The sequence below is a fragment of the Branchiostoma floridae genome, chromosome 14 (assembly GCF_000003815.2).
Source record: "Branchiostoma floridae strain S238N-H82 chromosome 14, Bfl_VNyyK, whole genome shotgun sequence".
Taxonomy (NCBI): domain Eukaryota; kingdom Metazoa; phylum Chordata; class Leptocardii; order Amphioxiformes; family Branchiostomatidae; genus Branchiostoma; species Branchiostoma floridae.
In genome coordinates, this window is record NC_049992.1 from 4977522 (window position 1) to 4994558 (window position 17037).

Here is a 17037-nt window from a genome sequence, read left to right on the forward strand (position 1 = left end):
AAGCATAAGGAAAGATTTTAGAGGGGTGGAAAGAGTCATGTTCCTGATCGGCACTACCGTTATTTGATCCTCACAGACATTTGCTCAGAATGCATTTTCCACTTCTGTTTTGTCTCAGAACGTGTAGTGGAAATATGGAGTGAATGGAAACCTAGCACAGTCTTCTGGCTTTCAATGGGATGTGGACTTCTGGTCATAGCATCAGTTGTTATCGCTGGTATCCTGGCAACTCACTTCCTGAGCACTTCCGATGGGAGGGTAAGCTAGGAAGTCTTGTTTACAGGGCGGACTAGCCACACTTGTACCGCACCTTCTTATTTGCAAACGTTGGCTAGCCTGGGTACCATCCTCCGCAGTAGCCGCTGGCTAAATCTATTTACTTGCGTACCAGGTGTTTACAATGGAGGCTAGGCTTGACTTTGGCAGGTGCCCGTCAACAACCATAAACGATCAAGTAATCGGAAAATTGTACGAGAAAGAAATGTCCTGTAATGTCTGCAACAAGGCTATATCATTAGTTAATTTAGAAGCAGTTGCTTATGAATTACATAATGTGACATTTCATATTGGGGCTGGATTACATCAGCCCTCAACCAATTCCACTTGTTGGCGATTGCGCTGAGACCTCACTGTAACCTAAATCTTGGATTTCTGTAGCCCCTTTCCTCATAGCTGAAATGTCATTCGGCGATTTCGCTGCAGTCTCGATTTCTGCTCTACTTTGTAACTGGAATATTATTAAAATATTGGATAGTATGACTAAAATGACAACGTAGTAAGGTTACAATGCGGTCGAAGCAAGGTCGCTGTACTAATGAAATGGGGTGTCAATGTTGTGCTCTTGTATTTAGGTGGCTTTTGGTTCCAAGCTGCAACAAAATGGCACGATGATTCTGGAATCCAGCACCCCATGGAAGACGACATTCTATGAAGAAAACAACTCTGCTTTTGACGAGTCCATAGTTTTTGACCCGACTCCAACTTATTTGCCATTTACGAACAGCAGTGTGCCCTCCGATGCCTTACCAAGAACTATTGCATTTCTGTTAACCGCTGGTAAGTAATTAGATAGCTGAACCAAAAAGCAGTCACTCTTGAAAGAAACTGGATATGATTTTGGAAACGGTCAGACGTTTCGGATAACATACTCTATCTTTCTTCAGTGACACTGACCGTTTCCAAAATTATATCCAGTTGCTTGAGTAACTGCTTTTTGGCTTATCTTATCATCTGGATGTCTAACCTTCATCAACGAACTAGAATGCAAGTTTGAGATTTTTCAGGTGCCATTTACTAAAATCATGAATGTTCAGAGCTATGTACTGTTGCTGATGCTCTTCTGATTTTCATGGCATTTGACATAGGGTCAGTTTTTTTCATTATCAATCTTCATATACAGACCTAAAAGAGTGTGCAAAGAAACCATGCAAACATGGAGCCTGCAAGGACAGAGATGGCGGCTACAAATGTACCTGCTCACCTGGATGGACTGGACAGAACTGTCTACAAGGTTAGTTATTTTTCTAAGCTATTTCATCCTGCATTTCAGCATCTACAATCTAATATCTACCTGTGATCTCTCTGGTCTAATAATTACACAATATTTCTTTCATTACACAGACATTGACGAGTGCACCAGGAACCCATGCCAACATGGACGCTGTGTGAACAAAGATGGTGGCTACAAATGTACCTGCTCACCTGGATGGACTGGACAGAACTGTAACCAAGGTGATATCCAAATTTGTAATATCCACATGTGTTGTTATACTTGATGCAGGTCACCTTGTCAAATAAGCACTTTTGTGGGTGTTTTTCCAGAAGTCTAATGACTTTGTTTTTATTTCAAGATTTAGGAATGATGTTTAAAGGTAAGGGAAAGTTCCTATTTCTAGCCATCCATACTTTCTTTCTCTTTTTTCTTCACTAGCTTTCTTAATCGTATTGTATATCTTTAATTATGATGTACTTGTACTTGACATCTAGTTTATACTTTACCAAATAGACATCAATGAGTGTATCAGAAACCCATGCCAACATGGACGCTGTGTGAACAACGATGGCGGCTACAAATGTACCTGCTCACCTGGATGGACTGGACTGAACTGTCAGCAAGGTGATGTCTACATTTGGGTCTATGTGTTGTAACACTTGATTCAGGCCACCTAATCAAATATGCACTTTCGTGGCTTTTTTTTACAGATCTAATGGGTTTGTATTTATTTCAATACTTAGGAATGATGTTTCTTTCTTATCCTATACAGACATCAATGAATGTACAAAGAAACCATGCCAACATGGACGCTGTGTGAACAAAGATGGCGGCTACAAATGTACCTGCACACCTGGATGGACTGGACAGCACTGTCAGCAAGGTGAGGCATTTTTGTTTTATCTGTACACTTTTAACATCTAAAATCCAACACTGAGCTGATCACTCTGAGTTAGCAATCACACATTATTTCATTCATTACACAGACATTGACGAGTGTACCAGTAACCCATGCCAACATGGACGCTGTGTGAATGAAAATAGCGGCTACAAATGTACCTGCCTACCTGGATGGACTGGACAGAACTGTCAGAATTGTAAGTTCGTTCTCGCGTAGCTATTCTGTTAGAAATTTGGAATTCTGCATTCTTTGGAAAATTGTATGTAACAAATAATCTATGTAAAGTTCTCTTTGTCCAAAGCATTTATGTGTTACAAGAAAGAACAGACGAATATTGTGGGTAGCCAACATATAGAGGCAGCAGTGAAACCAAGAAAAGTATCCATCGTACTGTAAAATTCTAAATTCTATTACAGCGCTGCAGTGTCCGAGCAAGTGGAGGAAATACAACAATCACTGCTACAAACTGATGACAGACAAAGTCAGCTGGTCTACATCGAGCTCACGGTGCAAACGTCATGGTGCATTTCTTGCCTCTATCAAGGACCAGGCCGAGAACGACTTTGTTAAAAGTCTCATCTCAAACTGTGGGTAACATTTACTCTGGTCTAAATGGTCATAGTAAACAAGTGGCCACGAGGGACGAGATTCTTAATTGTTGGGTCAAGTGGAAAATGATCCAAGCCATGACTACGAACATTATATTTTCACTATTTTCGTGTTGAAAAAGTGCCATATCACTTTATAGTAGAAATTAGAAACATCCAGGAGATATGTTTATCCTTTCAAAGAATGTCAATTACTCTGTATGTAGACTCACCATGTAGTCTTTGATGATGATGACAATGATGATGATGATGATGATAAGTCTTTTCCTAGATCTTATATTATCCTTTAATTTCCTACTTTCACTATGGCGTGACAAATAGGCCACTCAAGTGCAATGCTGGGAATGGACCAAGACAAAAGCCCCCCCCCCCCCCCCTCATAACTCAAATAGTCGACTGAGGCTGCGCGCAACTAATGTATAGAATGTAGATTCCCTCATTTTAGACACATGCGTAGCTCTGACAAGTGTATATTCCTCATGTTCTGACAAACCGACCATAGCTAAACCCGTACAGTCCAACATTTTCACCATTACCAAGAAGCGAGAAGGAGCCGAGTTTCTGTGGTAGACTAGATCTGTGATACTTTTATATAAACATGTTTTTTTTTACTTGTTGTGACCTGTACTTTGCTCGGTTGGGCAACACTGTACCATAAAGGTATTCATTCATCCATTCATTCATTCATTCATTCATTCATTCATTCATTCATTCATTCATTCATTCATTCATTCATTCATTCATTCATTCATTCATTCATTCATTCATTCATTCATGTTCTTGTTCTTGTACTGAATAACACCCCTTATTTTTGTTGGGGCAAACCATCCAGTGTGTAGTGCTGCTGTTTATTGGCCGTTCCTCAGGTGTTGCAACACCTCTTCCTTAAACTTAACGGGATGAGCTTGACGGGTGGTTGAGTATGGCAGTGTATTCCAATCTATAGTGGTTCTTGGGAAATATGAATGTTTGAGACAGTCTTCATTAGTCTTAATGGATTTGTATGAGTTTCATTCATTCATTCATTCATTCATTCATCATGATTTCCTTTCTAGATCAAAGCAAGGTTCCGACCATCTGGCTGGGTCTACATAAAGAATCTGAACAATGGAAGTGGACAGATGGGTCACGCGCTCACTACGAAAACTGGGCTCGGGGGGAGCCGAACAACAGTAAAACATACTCGAAAACTAAGGGAGAGAACTGTGCCGTCGTGTTTTCCAAGGTGTGTACTTCTTCCACTTTTCGAGTATGATAACCTTGATCTTAGTTTTTGCATTAATCTTTATCAGTATCAGTTCCTCAGAAGATAAGCTCCTCAGTAAGTTAAACTGGTGCAAGATCATTTCATCTTTCTTTTACTCGTGGGAAAACATCAGTTTTTTTTGTCCATCAAGGTTAGATTTCAAGGATAACAAGGCAATTCAACTTCTAAAGATCAGATATTTTCTAACGAAAGTTTCTACTGAAATTCGTCACTTTTTTCAGTTTAAGTAGAAGGAACTGGGACAACAAATCAAATTAGTGTCTCTCATTAGAAAAAAAATGGTTTTAGCATGTCGAAGTCACTATAATGCATACTTGAAAACAGAAAAAAGATTTTATCCAGTTATACCGATTAATGTGCCTTTAAATTTAGGCTCTTATAATGAATACGTCTGAATCGTTTAAGATGCTATTTCGAGCAAAGATACATATTTCTGAAGTTTGAAACAATAATTAGCGTTAAAGAAATGAAGATAATGACGTAATCAATAAACTCTAGAGTGGGTATAATCGCATGCTATTATTCGTGTCTTTTATGTGTGAAATGGGAAAGAATGACATAGCGGAAAATCTAAAGTCATCTAAATGTAGGATATTTGTGGCGTTGTTCTCTTTTTGACAGAAGTACATATATTCGTTTTGGGGAAATCTGAAGCACGCCGGGCAGTGGAACGACTACCATTGCGACACTCCCTATGCCTACATTTGCGAGAAACCATTATTCAACAACTAGAGTTCCACGACCTCAAACCTCCACCTGATGTTAACCTTCTGAGTGACGTATCATAAACTTCCCTCATTGAATATGCTAATAAGGACCTCAAATAATGTCTAATTTGTATTCATCACATTCTTTAATCATTTTGTAGAAATGTATGAAAGTCTTATCCATATTATATGGAAGCAAAAAGGGTTATTGTATCATTTCCAGATGAATTATGTAAATTAGGCCACATGTACATGATTCATAACTAATGATGTCCAAATTTACTTAACTGCCAAACGCAGCAAGAATGGAACTCCCATCGTTTTCAACAATGAAATTGCAGTATCATCATAAATTATGGAAATAAATTTTTCATTGTAAAACTTTATTTATATTTTCTCTTTTACTCAATTACATATGAGTTTTGTAGTCCTATGGTGAAATGCAACGTATTTCTATAATCTACTTCACAATTATTCAAATAAGATCCTAAGTACACGATCATGGCAATCTTTGCTCAAGTTCTCTACATACCAAAAGCCAACTCCTTCTTGAATTACTCTCTTTTAAAGTTTGAAAAGTAAACAAAAGTCACTATCCGACTAACTCGCCCTTTCAAAAGTTATCCATACTACTTTAAAATCATAACCATCGCATGTCCAAAGAAGTTCGGTAGGAGGCCCAAAATCTTATTATTTCGAGGTATCATCAGCAAGTTACAGCAACTGCCATTAAATGGAGTAAAAAGATAATCCTTCTAGGCATTAACAAACACGGATGGTACCGAATAAACATTATCCTTCTTTGCAAAGGTAGTAACAATTATAGCAATGTATAACTACAGTACAGGTAAACACCTTTCCAACACAATTACAGATGATCTAAACTTGTGCAGGAATGTAGAAAAACTAATTCTATCAATTAATGTGTTGGGCAATTTATTATAAATGTTAATTAGTTGTATCTTCCAAACCAGCGAAATTTCAATAATGAAATCTCATGCCTAATAGAAATAACATGTTATTATTGTGGGTATACAACCTGTAGAGAGACTGTCCGTGAAATTAAGTGATATATATGTATCTATGTAAAATTCTATGCTTTCTATAAGGTTGAGTTTGAGAGAGAGAGATTGTGGTAATACAACATACAGGGAGACTGTCTTTGAAACCAAGTGATGTATATAATTTATGTATCTTGCCTATTGTAAAATTCTAGACTTTCTATGATGTTGAGTTTGACTTTTTTATCAGTATGTTGGAATATTTGAGTAGTATGACAAATAGAGAAACTGTTGTATCTGAGTAAAATAGTTCTTTCGGTTTTACATTGAGGACTTTGACGGATGAAATATATTTTATATCTGCTTGATGTTGTGAATATTGTTCATATCTATTGGTTGACTTGGGTGACTGGTAGCTTGAATTCTGAAGATGATCTAGACTTGTGCAGGAAAATAGAAAAAAATATTATTTACTGTGTTGGGCAATTCAAGTTAAGTAATCCTAGTTGTACTGGATTACACCGGTCAACTTTCCATAATGAAGTTACTCATGCCTAATAACATATCACTATTGTGGGTATACAACATGTAGAGAGACTCTCTATGAAATCAAATGATGCATATGTATCTTGCCTACTGTAAAATTCTAGACTTTGTATAATGTTGAGTTTGACTTTTTTATTAGTAGGTTGGAAGATTATACTAAGTGTGATAAATTTGAGACCCCCTTAGGTGGATGAAACTGAAAAGACACTGATGCATCTGAGGTAAATATTTCCTTTCGGTTTCAAATTAAGAACTTTGACGAATGAAGTGTATTTTAGATCAGCTTGATGTTGTGAATTGTGAAAAACATATTTGTGCATATCAAAGAAGTAAATAGTGTTAAGTAAGCAAACTGTAGTCAAACATCCCCATCTCACCACCCCTGCATTTGGGGATTGGGGCTGTATACTTGTCTACTGTTAAGAAAGGCATCCTCATCAAGGCTGAGATAAGGTAGGCTATCTTGGGAGTGTTCGGTCTCACTAAATACCGAAATCAATCAGACCCCTTTAAATATCATTTATCTTATGTATAAAATTAATGTAAAGTATTTAATAATGTGAGTGGATACCTGTGCTGTACTTCCTAAAAGTTTACAATTACAGCGTACAATTACAGCCAGTAAAATATACATGTGAAATCAAACGCCATATTTGTACCACCAAGCAAGCTAAAACTTGACAATGTCAACACCATGTCAGACTCTACATTCATGTTCGCACTAGTATTCTATTCCAGGACCTGTATTTTTTTCTTTATTATATCCCCGTGTCACAGGAATAAAAAAAGTCTAGTCTTGACATGGTTAGAATACGTTGAATTCATTTGTAATTTCTTTAAAATTATGTTAACATTTATAATCAAATTGGTGGTATGTATTTAACATGTTTTGTTCTAGTATATAATTTGTACTGTCCATATATTCAACCACCCTTCATGCTAATCCTGTTAAGTTCAAGGAAGAGGTGTTACAACACCTGAGTAACGACTAATCAAACAGTAGTACTGCGCCCTGGGTGGATTGCCCCAATACTAAGTAAGGAGTGTTACCCAGTATTTACACAAGACCACTACTGCGGCCCAAGATACGATTACACGTTATTAAGCGCAATTGTCTCCGGCGTTTCTGCAGCCGGAGAAAAGGGCGTATCCCCCTGGGCAACTTGATACCGTCCGCGCTTCCACTTTCCAGTAATGCAGTTGATCTTCTTCCACCACTTCGCCATGTCCTCTCTCATTGCACAGTGGAAGATGAAGATGAAGAGGCCCTGGAGGGTGTTGAAGATGCAGAACAGGTAGGCGAACACAAGGCTTGCGTCACTGATGACGAAGAAGCCGAACACCCATGTGAGACCAAACAGAGCCATGATGCTGAAGGCTCGACGGATCTGCCGGGTTATCCAAGAACGGTCTGCCTCGTTGGGTTTATCACCTGATGCTGCACAAAAAATAATTAACATCAAATATCATATTTCTGCAGGATAGCCTAAGAAGGACGTAAAAAGGTTTCATCGAACCCCTCTCAAGAATGACTTTTACTTACTATATACTTAAGGGTGCATGCATTAGGGATTACTAAATGCTGAATCAAGTTTTCTTCCGGCAATGTTCAACTTGTCTCTTAGTGTTTTTGTGTGTTTGCTTGTGTGTCTTTGTGTATGAATGTGCATTTTTGAGTGTGCATGTGTGTCTTTGTGTGTGTTTGTGTCCATATGTGTGTGTATGTGCATGTGCATTTATGTATGTATGTATGTGTGTGTGTGTGTGTGTGTGTGTGTGTGCGTGTGTTCATAAGTGTATGTGTATGTATGTTGAGTGAATGTGCGTCCGTCTGTGGAAATACAACGATTTCAGTTCTATGAACCAACTTGAAGACTCTTCTCATACCTACCTGTTAACTCTTTCCGACCTTGTTCGTTCCTAACTAGTTTGTACATGACGATGACGAAGACCAGCAAGTTGAACAGTAGGATGAGACCAACTGGGAGCAAGAAGGCATAGATCAGAGGTTTGTGTGCCAGCCAGCAGCTGCAAACAAAAAAAAAGGAAAAGAGAAAAGGTTTAATATTATTTTGTTTTCCCCAACTGTCAATCAGTCCCTGTACTTATCCTACGCCACTATACTAAAACTCAAACTATAACAAATTTAGAAACTGTATTCCGTTCAATCGTATCTCCGTTACATGTCACATTTCAGAAATAGCAAAGTTGACAATGAACTGTACATCATGATATCATTCTCCACACGATGTAGAAAACAGACAACAGCCACGAGATGTAACAGCTACGTCTTTAAGAGCACTACTTACAACTTCGCCATCTTGTATTTGTAGAGACTTGAGGGTCCCGCAGTTGACGCCGTGACAACAAGGGGGAAACCTGGTCAAACATGTCAAAACACATTGAAGTTGAAAAATATATTACGTTTGATGTCTAAAGGCTGGGTAGCAACATGATATTAACTAATAGCAACACAACTAGAGGTTTATCAGTGTTAAATCTGAATACTCGATGGAAAAATTATCTGTATCATAATGAGTTTGATGAAAGATCCGCCATATGTAAGATAAGAACAAGTGCCCATCCACTAGAGATAGAAAGGGGCCGCTAACAGCTCCCTGTCCACGAGAGATTGTGTATATATTGCTCAATGAATGCAGTGGACAAGGAAATACATTTTATTAGTCAGTGTACTCACTATGAAGCCAAAAGAAACAGATTATTTCAAACAGTTGCCACAATTTCACCGAGCTTTTACCATTTAGGAGTTCACTAAAAGGCCATATATTTCTACTAAAAGTACAAAATCCAATCATTATACAGAGAGTGGGACAGTTCATTAAACACTGCCTTCAAAGAAGAAGTCAAACACGACAATAGTATACATTGTACCATATAGTTGTTAGAGTTATAGTGTTATGTGTCACATTATTTTCTACTCTTAGTCTTTGAGTCTGCACACGCAATTGGCCTTTGGGCATGGTACGTAAGAGCGAAAAAGTATTTCCAGCAGAAATATATTCATTTATTTTCACTTGATATCTGACGAAGACTGCTATGTGCTAACGTTTGCATGGAAACAAAGTTTTAGCTCTCTATCATATGCTAGCTACCAAGTTGAATGCAGAACAAGATATTTTTATTACTATAACAATACTTGTCCATATCATTGTTGCTACCAGATGATCTGTTTCTTTTTATGTTCGAATACATAACAAAAATCGGGAAACAATGCACACGTAACATATATAAAGGCTCAGCCAATTTCCTCACTCGACTTGGGTAAAAACAAATACAAAGCTTCAGTTGTATTCTGGACGGATTTTTGGCTGGAATATAAACGGAGGTCAAGTGTTTGGGGAACCATGCGTTCATAAATCGTATCAACAAAATTATACGTATGGGTCCTTCCCTGTGTGAAAGGACTGGACTTATGCTGCTTGTACAATGTATAGGCTGTACAGAATTGGCGTGTTATGCTACAAGGGTTACTGCTCATGCGAAAAAAAAGCAAATACTCACCCCATGCTACAGCTGCAGCCTTGATGACGAAGTTCCCAGACACATGGTGGTCAAACACGAGCACAACAGCTCGGTATATGCTGACGGCCTCCACTGCCATCCAGACCAAGGCAGCCAATAGGAAGTAGTGTAACAATGCCGCCACAGCCGTGCAGCCAATGGGAGAAGCCGTCCTGTTGACGCCGACGAGGAAGATGACGAGAATGGCCAGCAGAGCCACGCAGAGGTTGATGAGGACGAGCCGCTGGTTCTTGGCATGTCGACCTGTTCTGGATCCGCGTTTGGATTTCCTGGAATTTTGAAATACAGTAGGGTAACCTATATCTGTTGTATAAAATAGGGTATTTGGGAATCGTTATGACGATGGAAGGTACTTTCATATTGCAATATTTTAAAAATCTTGACAGTTAAAACCCGCGTCGTTGACCTGAAATATCTAAATACCAAGTTTTTTTAATTTAATTTTTGTTTAGAATTTAGGTAACCCAGCGGATTTAGGTGAACTTAGTCTCTACTCTATTTGTTTCATTTCTACGATTTTCCAGCGATCCGGAGTCTGGTAGAGACTAAGGTGAACTAGTGTTACATACCTTGTGAGGACAAAGGACAGTAAAGTGAGGACCAGACAGACGATGGACACGACACAGCCCACGGCAGTGATGACCTCTAGCGGCTTCTCATGGTCTCCAAAAACACCGCCGTGCACATTCTGAAAACATGTTGTGAAATGAAAAATATCTCAAAAGGCCAAAATGTGAATACTCAACATTCTTTATGCAGTAAGACTTAGTTTAAGTCTTATGAAACTCCCTGTTGAATTTTCACTCAACAGGTTCATATATTGTTCAAAAAAACAAGTTTTTCAAAACCCCTACCAATTCTGACTGCATTGCATATTCTTCCAAAGTGGGCACAGGACCATTGTTTCTTTAATGGTTACTTACAAAGAGTACAGCGAAGTTGGTGAGGTGGTTACAGGCACATCTGTACCGCGCGTTTTCCTCCCCCAAACGCTCACACCCCTCAGTTGACCACGCCCCCTGGCCTGCCTCGGCCTCAAAGTCCCAAAACACACATCTGCCTTCCTTCGCGTAATCCTAAAAAATTGAAATTACAAGAAATCGAATTAACCTGAATGAGAAAGACAGAATCAAACAGAGATATTGATAACTAGAAAGGCCGACATTTGCTTAAGAGCAAATACAGCATATTTCAGCCATACCCCTTCCCACGCAACATTGGACTGTTCCAAATCACCCCTGCGCAAAAATGGAACATCCTCTTAACAGTACATTATCCCCCAAAGTGGACTGGTATTGTGAATTGACTCCAGGTAAAAACAGAGCTTGCTTCTATTTTTCAGAAAATGACAATAATCACACCTTCCATTCAGAAAATTTTCATCATGACTGAAAATTGTTGAATGACTTCATGTAATGTCATTAACAATTTTCAGTACGATAACTAGGTGTAAGTTTAAAAAAGTATAAGCTCCTTGTGATGTGGGTACATTTATTATTGCAGCGAACTTTTTTTATTCAAGTAGGGCATACGATTTAATAATTATCAAGCAGGTGCAGGTACTGTAGGAGCGTTTGTTTTCTTCAAGCTGTAAAACTGTTAAACTGTTTTACTTTGTATGCAATCAACCATCGAGCCTATTCTTATTTTAGTTTAACAACTTCCTGCCAGACCCGGAAGATACGATTGAACCTTGTTCGAGGATTTATTTTCGTCTGTCTGGTCAGTCTGTTCATACCCTGGCGCTGAAAGTGTTTTATTGGGCTGAAACTCTGGCAGTTTAAAGTTACTTACAATTTAAATGTTCAAAGTTTATGCCAAACAACAACAGCACTAGGAAATGTGGCCACTATAGACAGGTGGTCACTACAGAGAAAATGCTGATCTATTGACTAGGAGCCATACGTTACACATGATTTCAGTACACTGATCATTAATCATATAAACATTGCACAGGTAAGCCAATTGTTTAGATGTACAATTAAGTTCAAATAATTCTGAAGAGAAATATTGATGAGAAAATAATCATTCTCGCCACTGTCTAACTTATAATTACGTATCAAAACTAAACGCAGATTTTCTAACTAACGCACCTTTCGCCGACTTCATCATAGGACCGCCGGCTATCAATCAAACACGGCTGTTGATTAGACTTAGAGTTTCAAACAGTCATGTGCTGTGTGCCAGTTGACAGCGAACTTCATGCTACGTGATGTTTTACATTGCTTGGACCTTCTTTCCTACAGCGGTGCTTCTACAAAATATTTAGACTGTAACACTGAGTTTTATAGAATAGAATTTGACGCAGAACAGCGTTTTTTGCTGGGTATTTTTTTTTAAACATGTCCGTGGGAATATCAGCGAGGCGGCGACGTAGGGATATCAGACCGTCAACAAAAGTCGCACGGCGGCTAACGGCGCAGCGAAGATACTAGCGCTATAAATAAGCGCTTCAACTAAGGATGGCAACCCGTACAATATTTTTGTATACTGTTGAGCTAAGTAAAGTTTGTTGTTTATGAGGTTTTAGTTGTCTTTGAAGCTTTGACCCGAAATATTTTAAAGTCAAACTGCTGAAGAGAAGTAAGTGACTGCTACGATTATCGTAGATATGGCCCTAAAAAAACTGATAAAAGAAGCCTTCTCAATAGCCTAAAATGCAAGAGCTTCCGGGGGGGCTTCGCCCACCTGGGTCCCCCCACAGTGGCCCTGCCCCTGGACCCCGCCAGGGACATTCGGCGGCCCCCGGACCCCTGTCCGACGCTTTGAAAAAATCCTGGCGAGAAGTCTGTACGGCCTGAGTCTTCAAGTTAACGTATTGTGTGGTCCCGCTTATGAATATTAATTAGCCTTTGCTTTCCTCTTCGCTGATTGGCTGAACCATTAATTGAATTAACTCTTCCTGCCGGCTAGACGCAGGTGCAGATGTCGGCTCTGTGGGGTGAACGTCCGAAAGGTCACGGCATGGAGAACGAAAGAAAACCAATTTCCCCTAAAAAAAGTGCTGTAATTAAGCCTTTTACAGTACTTTATGCCAAAAATTTTACTTGGATCATTTTACCAACTATATTATGCCTATCTATACCAAATGTTACTCATACCAGGGTACAGGGGTGCAAAATATACCGTTATAAGACCGTCAACAACAGTCGCACGGAGCTAACAGCGCAGCGAAAATACCATCGCTAGCGTTTCAACTTCGGATAACAAGTTATAAGTACTGTTGAACTCAGTAACGTTAAAGTTTGTTTTTAGTTGCCTTTGACGGTTTGACCTGAAACAGTGTTACGCTAAACTCCTGAAGAGAAGTTAAGTGACTGCTGCGATTATCATAGATATGCCCCTAAGAACTGATACAATATAAAGCCTTCTGAATAGTCTAAAATGCGAGAGCCTTAGGCGGGCTTTGCTCCCCCTGGCGGGAACACTGCTATATACGGGATCATGAGGCCCCGCTTATGAATATTAATTAGCCTTTGGCCTCCTCTTCGCTGATTGGCTAGGTCTTTGATTCAATTAACTCTCCGGCTGACGCGCACAGGTGTGGCTCTGTGCGGGGTCACGGAAGGTCACGTCAGGAGGCCAAAAGAAAACAAATTTCCCCTCAGAAAAGTGCCAAAATTAATCATTTTAAAGTTGTTTATGTCAAAAATTTTACTTGAATCTTGTTACCAAGTATCTAATGCCTATCTATACCAAATTTCAGGTCATTTAATTGTAATACCAGGGTACAGGAGCCAAAAGTGTCCTTTTTTGGTCAAAAATTGGCCAAAAATCGCAAAAATAAGCATTTTGTTGCACTGTACACCAAAAGTGTTATTGAATTTATATGTAGGGGTTATCAAGGCACATCTGTGTCAAATTTCAGCTCATTCGGTTGCAATACCAAGGTACAGGAGCCAAAAGTGTCCTTTTTTGGTCAAAAATTGGTCAAAAAATCGCAAAAATAAGCATTTTGTTGTACTGTACACCAAAAGTGTTCTTAAATTTATATGGGGGCATTATCAAGGCACATCTCTGTCAAATTTCAGCTCATTTGGTTGTAATACCAGGGTACAGGGGCCAAAAGTGTCATTTTTTGGTCAAAAATTGGTCAAAAAATCGCAAAAATAAGCATTTTGTTGTACTGTACACCAAAACTGATATTGAATCTATATGGGGGACTTATCAAGGCACATCTGTGCCAAATTTCAGCTCATTCGGTTATAATACCAGGGTACAGGGGGCCCAAATATACAGTTTTGGTCTTAAGATGACCAAAAAACCTTAATAAAATCATTTAAGAGACAGATATGGAAAAAATGAAAAAAACGCCCGAGGGTATTGGCCCACTCTACCCTTGTGCCAAATTTCAAGTCATTCGGTTGAGGAACAACGGAGATACCGTGTTCTGAAGATTTGACAGGAGAAAGAAACATTACGAATACTAGAAAGGCCGACATTTGCTTAGGAGCAAATACAGCATATTGCAATCCATCTTCATCCTTGAAAAAATCCCCAAATTCAACAATTTGAAGTCATGTTTGCTCAATGGGAAAATGAAGTACTGTGGGCACTTGTCCTACACACCTTCATGCCGAATTCTAGGTCATTTGGTTTCAATATAAGGGCATAGGAGCCAAAAATATACATTTTTTTAGTTAAAAATGGCAAAAAATCCCAAAATGACTCATTTTATAAGTGCTCTATGAAGAAAGTGTTGATGGGATCCTGTTGTCATATGTCCAATTTACCTTTCTGCCAAATTTCAGGTGATTTGGTTTACATACAAGGGCAAAGAAGCCAAAAATATACATTTTTAGTCAAAAATGGCTGAAAACCCCCAAATAACTAATTTTTGAAGTCATCTATGAAGAAAGTGTCAATGGGGTCCTGTGAGCATATGTTCAATGCACCTCTGTACCAAATTTCAGGTCATTAGGTTTTCATACAAGGGTATAGGAGCCAAAAATATACATTTTTTGTCAAAAATGGCCAAAAAGCCTAAAATAACTCATTTTTGGAGTAAACAATGAATAAAGCATTGATGGAGTTCTGTGGTCATATGTCAAACGCACCTATGTACCAAATTTCATGTCATTTGGTTTTAATACAAGGGCATAGGAGCCAAAAATATACATTTTTAGTAAAAAATGGCCAAAAACCCTAAAATAACTCATTTTTTAAGCGATCTATGAAGAAAGTGTTGATGGTTTTCTGTGCTCATATGTTTAATGCACCTCTGTACCAAATTTCAGGTCATTAGCTTGTAATACCAGGGCACAGGGGCCCAAAATATACATATTTTATCTAAAAATGACCAAAAACCCTAAATATCATAAATTCTAAGGCCTCTATCAAGAAAGTGAAAAAAACGCCTGGGGGTATTTGCTACTTCTACCACCCTGCCAAATTTCAGCTTATTTGGCCCAAAAATGAAAAAGTTGAATCCATTTGAAGATTTGACAGGAGGAGAACGAAAGGAAAAACAATATATTGCAATCCCATACTATGTATGGATTGCAATATAACAATATATTTATATTTCAGCCATACCATAGGTATGGTGAAATATATTGTATTCGTAATTATATTGCAATCCATACTACAGTATGGGATTGCAATATATTGCTTTTCCTTTGTCTCTCCTGTCAAATTCTTCAAATGGATTCAACTTTTTCATTTTTGGATCAAATGAACTGAAATTTGGCAGGGTGGTAGAAATAGCAAATACCCCCAGACGTTTTTTTCACTTTCTTGATAGAGGCCTTAGAATTTATGATATTTAGGGTTTTTGGTCATTTTTAGACAAAATATGTATATTTTGGGCCGCTGTGCCCTGGAATTACAAGCTAATGACCTGAAATTTGGTACAGAGGTGCATTGGACATATGAGCACAGGAAACAATCAACACTTTCTTCATAGATCACTTAAAAAATTAGTTACTTTAGGGGTTTTGGCCATTTTTGACTAAAAATGTATATTTTTGGCTCCTATGCCCTTGTATTACAACCTAATGACCTGAAATTTGGCACAGAGGTGCATTGGACATATGAGCACAGGAAACCATTGACACTCTCTTCATAGATTACTTTAAAAATTAGTCATTTGGGGTTTTTTGGCCAATTTTTACTAAAAATGTATATTTTTGGCTCCTATGCCCTTGTATAGAATTCAAATGACCTGAAATTTGGTACATAAGTGCATTGGACGTATTGGCACAGGATCCCATCAACGCTCTCTTCACTGACCACTTCAAAAATGAGCTATTTTGGAGTTTTCTGCCATTTTTGACTAAAAATGTTTATTTTTGGCTCCTATGCCCTTGTATAGAAACCTAATGACCTGAAATTCGGCATGAAGGTGTGTCTGGCATGTGCCCACAGTACTTCATTTTCACTTTGTGGATACATTACTTTAAATTGTTGAATTTGGGGATTTTTTGCCATTTTTAGACTAAAAATGTTAAGTTTGGGCTCCTGTGCCTATGTATGGAAACCAAATGGTCTGAAATTTGGTATAAAGGTGTGTACTGTATATGGCCACAGGGCTCTATTCACACCTATGGTGTACATCAATTGAAAATTGTGACATTTGGGATTTTTTGCCGTTATTGACCAAAAATGTACATTTTTGCTTCCTGTGTCATGAGAAATCCAACTGATCTGGAATTTGGTATTAGGGTAGCTTTAGCACTATAAATGGGAATTGGGCCACATAGACTGGTCCATTTTGCATAGATAGGGGTGTTCTGGAAGAGTCCATTATTGTATGATGGATTGCAATATGCTGTATTTGCTCCCAAGCAAATGTCGGCCTTTCTAGTGTTTCTTTCTTTCTTTCTTTCTTTCTCCTGTCAAATCTTCAGAACACGGTATCTCCCTTGTTCCTCAACCGAATGACTTGAAATTTGGCACAAGGGTAGAGTGGGCCAATATCCTCGGACGTTTTTTTCATTTTTTCCATATCTGTCTCTTAAATGATTTTATTAA

The 17037-nt window shown here is 38.5% G+C and overlaps 1 protein-coding gene across 1 annotated transcript in view; it reads right to left on the minus strand.

Annotated features, from left to right (window-relative positions):
- Positions 1-5328: 5328 nt before the first annotated feature.
- The window catches only part of LOC118430270 (adhesion G-protein coupled receptor G7-like), a 35258-nt gene continuing 23549 nt past the window's right edge, over positions 5329-17037 (minus strand). Inside the window, exons 13-18 of the mRNA XM_035840999.1 lie at positions 10989-11141; positions 10635-10753; positions 10045-10334; positions 8832-8901; positions 8414-8550; positions 5329-7960 (exon numbers count right to left, since the gene is read on the minus strand). Of these exons, the coding sequence (XP_035696892.1) occupies positions 7614-7960; positions 8414-8550; positions 8832-8901; positions 10045-10334; positions 10635-10753; positions 10989-11141 (1116 nt within the window). The 3' untranslated portion in view covers positions 5329-7613. The remainder of the gene's footprint in view (positions 7961-8413; positions 8551-8831; positions 8902-10044; positions 10335-10634; positions 10754-10988; positions 11142-17037) is intronic.